Source organism: Dysidea avara, chromosome 1 (assembly GCF_963678975.1).
Source record: "Dysidea avara chromosome 1, odDysAvar1.4, whole genome shotgun sequence".
In the NCBI taxonomy this organism is placed as follows: domain Eukaryota; kingdom Metazoa; phylum Porifera; class Demospongiae; order Dictyoceratida; family Dysideidae; genus Dysidea; species Dysidea avara.
The window spans coordinates 12,732,609-12,738,517 of NC_089272.1; the positions used below are offsets into that span (position 1 = coordinate 12,732,609).

The window sequence follows — 5,909 nt, forward strand, 5'->3', positions numbered from 1 at the left end:
TGGGCAAAACAATATAAGTATTATTGCCAGATGTTGAGCGAAATACATAGCTGATAAATAGACGTCGGTTGATATTTGATTGCTTACATTAGCTGTATGCATGTGCATTCATACATGTGTGTTATTATTCTCTGTGTGTGTTGGAACAAGTGTTGTGTTTATACGAGTACACCATACTACACATGCTATAAGTGTCATTTATCACTTGATCGACAATAGGCAGCCTACCAGTCCACCACAACAGGCAAATTCCAAGATGCAGTCCACAAGTTCCAGTCACTACTACTCAGTATTACACTATTGATGGTGGATAACAAACAAGAAATTGCTGAGGTTTGTACACCTCCACTACATGTGCACATCATCCCACAGGCTATGTATGTTTGTTAGTGTTGTGTTTCCTATATAATATATTGTCAGTTGGCAGTGTATGTTGTATTAGAGTGTTACATTGATTGTAGGCACAGCAATTGATGTCAATATGCCGAGAGTATGTGGTGGGACTGAGTATGGAAATCACCAGGAAGGATCTTCCTAAGGTAACTATCACCTGAAGTATCTATAGTGTGTGTGTGTAATTGTGTGCCATCGCATGTGATGTGTTTATGCTGCATTACATATGCACAATGCTCACTCATAAAATACCTGTAGTATTAGTTGTGTTGTTCACTTTAGGGTAATTTGGAAGAGCAAAAGAGAATATGTGAGGTGAGTAGTGTCTCAGTGGTACTGTATAAAATGGATATTAATACAGTGGAACCTCTCTTATCTGGGCAGTCTGGTACATACTACTGTCCATATCTCAGAAATGTCCATAGCTAAGAATAACATGCTATTAAGTTAAAATGGCTAACTTAAATACAAGTCATGTTGTTATTGCTATCAGTTAGTGGTATGCAGTTCAGTTGGGGATGGTATATTTAGTGGAATGGCGGAAACGGCGAAGTAACGGAAACAGCAGAATCATAGCTTACAGATTATGGACAGCCTTAGAACACCCATCACCACCTAGCTGCTCACTGTTACACATATAAAACAGCTACATAGAACTCACCACGATTAAAGCATATGGTCTATGTATCACTGATCTTGTAGCTTAACATCATCTGTAGCAATCAATTCTCAGAGTGTAGTCATATCTCAACCATCACACCCCATATAATATTTTGAAGCACATGTTACTAGAAGCGCCTTCAAGGGGGACGGTTATAATTGAAAATCTATAAAAGCCACCTCACGAAAATAGAGTATGGCCACCTAAAACTAAGCCTGACCGTTCAACACCAGTTAAAGAATATTCTAGAATGCTCTTATCATGTGTTTGGTAACTAGCTATAAGGCACTTCTAGTAACATGCACTTTAAAATATGGGGTGTTAATTGGAAGGTGATGATCAGTAAATCATTAAATTAACTGATGAGGCTCGAGATATGACTAAAGTCTAAGAATTGTTTGCCACAAATGATAGAAGACAGAAAATCAACACTACAAATACCATGCACTTCAATTGTGGTGAGTTCTATGCAGCTGTTCTATGTAGCTGTTCTATGTAGCTGTTCTATGTAGCTGTTCTATGTAGCTGTTCTGTGTAGCTGTTCTATGTAGCTGTTCTATGTAGCTGTTCTATGTAGCTGTTCTGTGTAGCTGTTCTGTGTAGCTGTTCTATGTAGCTGTTCTGTGTAGCTGTTCTATGTAGCTGTTCTGTGTAGCTGTTCTATGTAACTATGTAGCTGTTCTGTGTAGCTGTTCTATGTAACTGTTCTATGTAGCTGTTCTATACGTAACAGTGAGGAACTAACTGGTAGTGGATGTTCTAAGACTGTCAATGATCTGTAAACGATTCTACTGTTTCCGCCATTCCGCTAAATATACCATCCCGTTTGGTGGGCAGAAGGGGAGTCATTACAGAGCATTCATGGTCACTCACCTGGGTTGTAAAAATCCATATCACCTAGCAACCAAGTGGTAGTTATTAGTGGTAGTTATTAATAGAATAAACAAGCCACCAAACAGTCCCATAAACAGCAACCTTTAGGCTCCCTCCTTGTGCTTTCATCTAAACCAAACTCCATTATGGTCAATAAACTACAAGCTACATGACCAATTTGGGCTGTTGGGACAATGGAGGTGCCTGGATAATAGAGGTCCAGATAAGGGAGGTTCCACTGTATATCTAACGTAATATTTTACTGAAGAATGGCTGTTTTTATATGTATCTTATTCTCAACAGATGGCAGCTTATTTCACACATTGTGACTTACAACCAGTACATCTCATTCTCACACTACGAACTGCCCTCAATTTATTCTATAAGGTGCACACCACACATAACTGTTGCTACAATTATATACACATGTGGTTGACAGCTCAAGAATTTCAAAACAGCAGCATCATTTGCTAGGAGGCTACTAGAACTGGGACCGAAACCAGAAGTTTCAGCACAGGTAAGAAAGACCATGAACACGTCTAGTAATAGTTTCATGACCGACTACCTCTGAAAGGAAGCTTACTGTACATTGTGACCATATTACTTGAACCAATTAACTTTTATAGTGATGTGTATGCAACTCCATTATTTTCACACACAGACAAGGAAGATTCTACAAGCTTGTGACAAGAACCTCACAGATACTCACAAGTTACAATATGATGAGCATAATCCCTTCACCGTTTGTGCATCCACCTACAAGCCACTCTACCGGTAAGTAGTCTAGCCAAGACTTCATAACATTTTGTATGGAATAAAGTATCTAACTGCCTAAAAGAGCCTGTACAAACACACTGTGTTAAATTCACCTTTGATCCTCTAATGATAATAGAGAACTCCATGTTGTTTAGTGATTAGGTCCATCTTTATTATGAGAACAGCTTATTTAAGGTGTTACTTAACTCAGTGTGTTTGCTGGGTGTACTTAAAGTAGGATACTCTCCCTCATAAAAACTTTGTAATCCCCTTACTATTTTATTATTATCCTCCCACAGTGGCAAGGCACAGGAGAAGTGTCCATTATGTCAGGCCAGCTATGTTCCCGACTATAAAGGAAATGTCTGCAAAGTGTGCATGGTAAGTGATAGTGCAATAACTATTTCTGTAGGTGACAAAGCAACTTTAGAATTGCATAAATTCAAACTTCAGTGACATATTGGCATATGTAGTTAAATGTTGTAGACCTTGTAGTTGATTGTTGTGTAGTCCGTAGATGCTTGTACATGGCACAAACCAGGTAAAGTAATAAGCAATGAATTAAACCAGGCATTCACTATGCTAACAATTCACCAAATTTCATTTTGCCTACAATGCTATTTTGTTTTATTAGCCAAAGTTCCTTCCATACAGTACTGTCTGTATCTGCAGTTATGTGAATTATTGGGTAAATACGTAATATACAAAACAAAAAAACCATCACTGTATGCTGTAAGTGATACAATGCATGACTACTCTTACAAATACAGTGATGGACTTCGGTGTTTAGATATTGAAAACCGGCTAGCATAACCAGAGGACAAATCGCAAGAATTTTTCGTGATACAGTACATTCAGTATCTCACATCAATTTGGTCAGATAAACACTAAAAATGATGTCTGATGTATGAGGCACTTCCATATTTGAAAATACCAGATATTATTACCAGTGTACAATATACGGTCGGCCATCAGCCATTTTCCGACCAAGTGATGCTGTTGACCAATCAATGTAGCTGTTAGTCAGCCATTTGTGCCGATCAAATTTTCACAACTGTAATTCTTTATTATTAGTCTTTATAACATGTATTACTATAGTTATTATTATTATTATTATTGTCGTATCGTTACCTTTCCTTAATACCGAAGCTATTTAATCGCTGCATGAAGTCTTGATCCGTCGAAGCACGACTCAAGAGCACTGCACCTCATGCTTATCCCCAATTATCGATTGTGGGTTTCAGTCGATGTTGTGAAGAAGCGATCACTACACTGACTACACGAGTGCCGGGCACTTTCCAGGAGAAGAAAAGAAAGTAATATTTGTGAAGTGGAGGTACGATATTAAGTATAAGATGGCCATTTCATGGTTAGAATGTGTAGAGAATGTACTGGCTGGAGAGAGTGGAATGAAAGGTAGGTGGTAACTGTTCTGCACACAGCAGGTTCGAGAGTAAGCTTTGATCTATTGTAATTCACAAGAGAAATAGCTAGTTGGATAGTTATAATTTAATCTGTGTTGACTCAACACCACTTGTAACAAAGCATTTAGCCAAGCTAAGTCTACAAACTGGCTGTACAATACATTGATTCATAGTTTTTTTTTGTAAAATATGTATGCAACAATACAAATTGTGTACATGTATTACTAATAAACACAACTAATTGTCTGTAAAATGCATGTGCATAAAGTTCAGTGATAAGTAGCTGAAAGTGGTCTCAGATTCAATTTCAGAGTGATCCTTTTTCAAAAATTTCCTAGGGGGCATGCCCCCAGACCCCCCTAGAAGGCTTGTGCTTTGCACTGCGGGGTGTGCTTTGCACTGCGGGGTGTGCTTTGCACACCAGGATAGTACACCTCTATCTTATGGCCATGCAATTTCAGAAATGGCCAATCAAATTTACTTTTGATTGGCCATTCTGTCCGAGCAATAATTTTCCCTTATATTGTACACTGATTACATCTACTAACAATAACAAATGGTTGTTTTAACTTTAAAAATTAAGATTATATATACCCTCTGGAATAGTGAATATTTGTCTGGACTCCAGGGTTTGAGGTTACCACATGCACTACCAAGCTCAATATAGCTTGATGACACTGGCAGTACTCTAGCTTGATAGCCCAGTAGCACTTCGGTACTAGTGATGGCACAAGAGACTGTTTGGTTCCATCAACAGCAAGTTCTTCACAGGTAAATATTTGGAAAGGAGAAAATGTAGCAAAGTCACATAAAGTTCGTTGGCGCTAAAATTTTCCTCCATACGGAACACTTCGGCGGCACTTTGATCCTACCACACAAAGTGCAGTATATGTACATTCTTTGATTTATTCTGACACTTTGTCAGGGAATTTTGAAATTCCAATTTCATGCTCTGAGCTGAATAAAGGCCTACATCTGATTCTAATGAGTATTGTGTTTGCATGAAGTGTCATTGTGTTCATATTCATTTGAAACTTGACTTAACTGTCACCTCTTTAATAAGACCATCTTCATATTACAGTGCTCCTTCGATTATCCGAACCTCTATCATCCAAGTACTTAGTTATCCAAACAGTAGAAATGACTGTTCTATTAGAGTATTTGAACAGGGCTCTGTATACAAATGAATGGGCTTTGATTATCTAAACATGTCTTGGTCCCAAGGGGGTCAGATAATCGAGGGAGCACTGTTTTGTTTCTTATACACTATTGATGAGGGGCTCTTGTCATATCAACACCTACATACGTACATGTTATAATGTCACTGTTTGTTCTCCTACAGGTGGCAGAAGTTGGTAGGGATGCAATCGGCCTTCGCATTAGTCCAATTCAGTTTCGCTAAAACTGTTTAACAAGTTTATCTTTGTACTAGTCAAATGAATTGTATGAATTTTGTTTGCCTTTTCCTTTACAGGCAAATATACTACACTATTATACAGTGGTAATGAGGGGCATAGGGTATATGCAAGTGTGAGGGTTCGAGGGGCACTAACCTATAACTAGATACATAAGGTCAAGTGTACCAGCAAAATTGCGTAATATGTTATCCAACAGAATCATGAGTATGAAATTATACTAATTTCCAGGTCAGTATATATTCAATGTACTATTAGGAAGTTTAAGTCTCAAGTGTTTGGACTAAGCAATGGCTTGAGTAGTATATCAATTTGTCCACGTAAGGATACAATTATACCTCAGATAATATTTTCCTACCACACTGTGCTAAACATACTGTTTAATTT

The 5,909-nt window shown here is 38.0% G+C and overlaps 1 protein-coding gene across 2 annotated transcripts in view; it reads left to right on the top strand.

Moving 5' to 3' along the window:
• Positions 1 to 5,909, top strand: part of LOC136256936 (coatomer subunit alpha-like) — a 90,171-nt gene that overhangs the window by 57,438 nt on the left and 26,824 nt on the right. Inside the window, exons 33-40 of one of the 2 annotated variants that reach the window (XM_066050005.1) lie at positions 220 to 333; positions 462 to 539; positions 676 to 708; positions 2,231 to 2,314; positions 2,367 to 2,444; positions 2,589 to 2,701; positions 2,983 to 3,064; positions 5,450 to 5,624. In XM_066050005.1, coding sequence (XP_065906077.1) covers positions 220 to 333; positions 462 to 539; positions 676 to 708; positions 2,231 to 2,314; positions 2,367 to 2,444; positions 2,589 to 2,701; positions 2,983 to 3,064; positions 5,450 to 5,509 — 642 coding nt within the window. In that variant the 3' untranslated portion in view covers positions 5,510 to 5,624. Of the gene's footprint in view, positions 1 to 219; positions 334 to 461; positions 540 to 675; positions 709 to 2,230; positions 2,315 to 2,366; positions 2,445 to 2,588; positions 2,702 to 2,982; positions 3,065 to 5,449; positions 5,625 to 5,909 lie in introns of those variants that run through there. The other variant, XM_066050014.1, reaches the window with a different exon arrangement.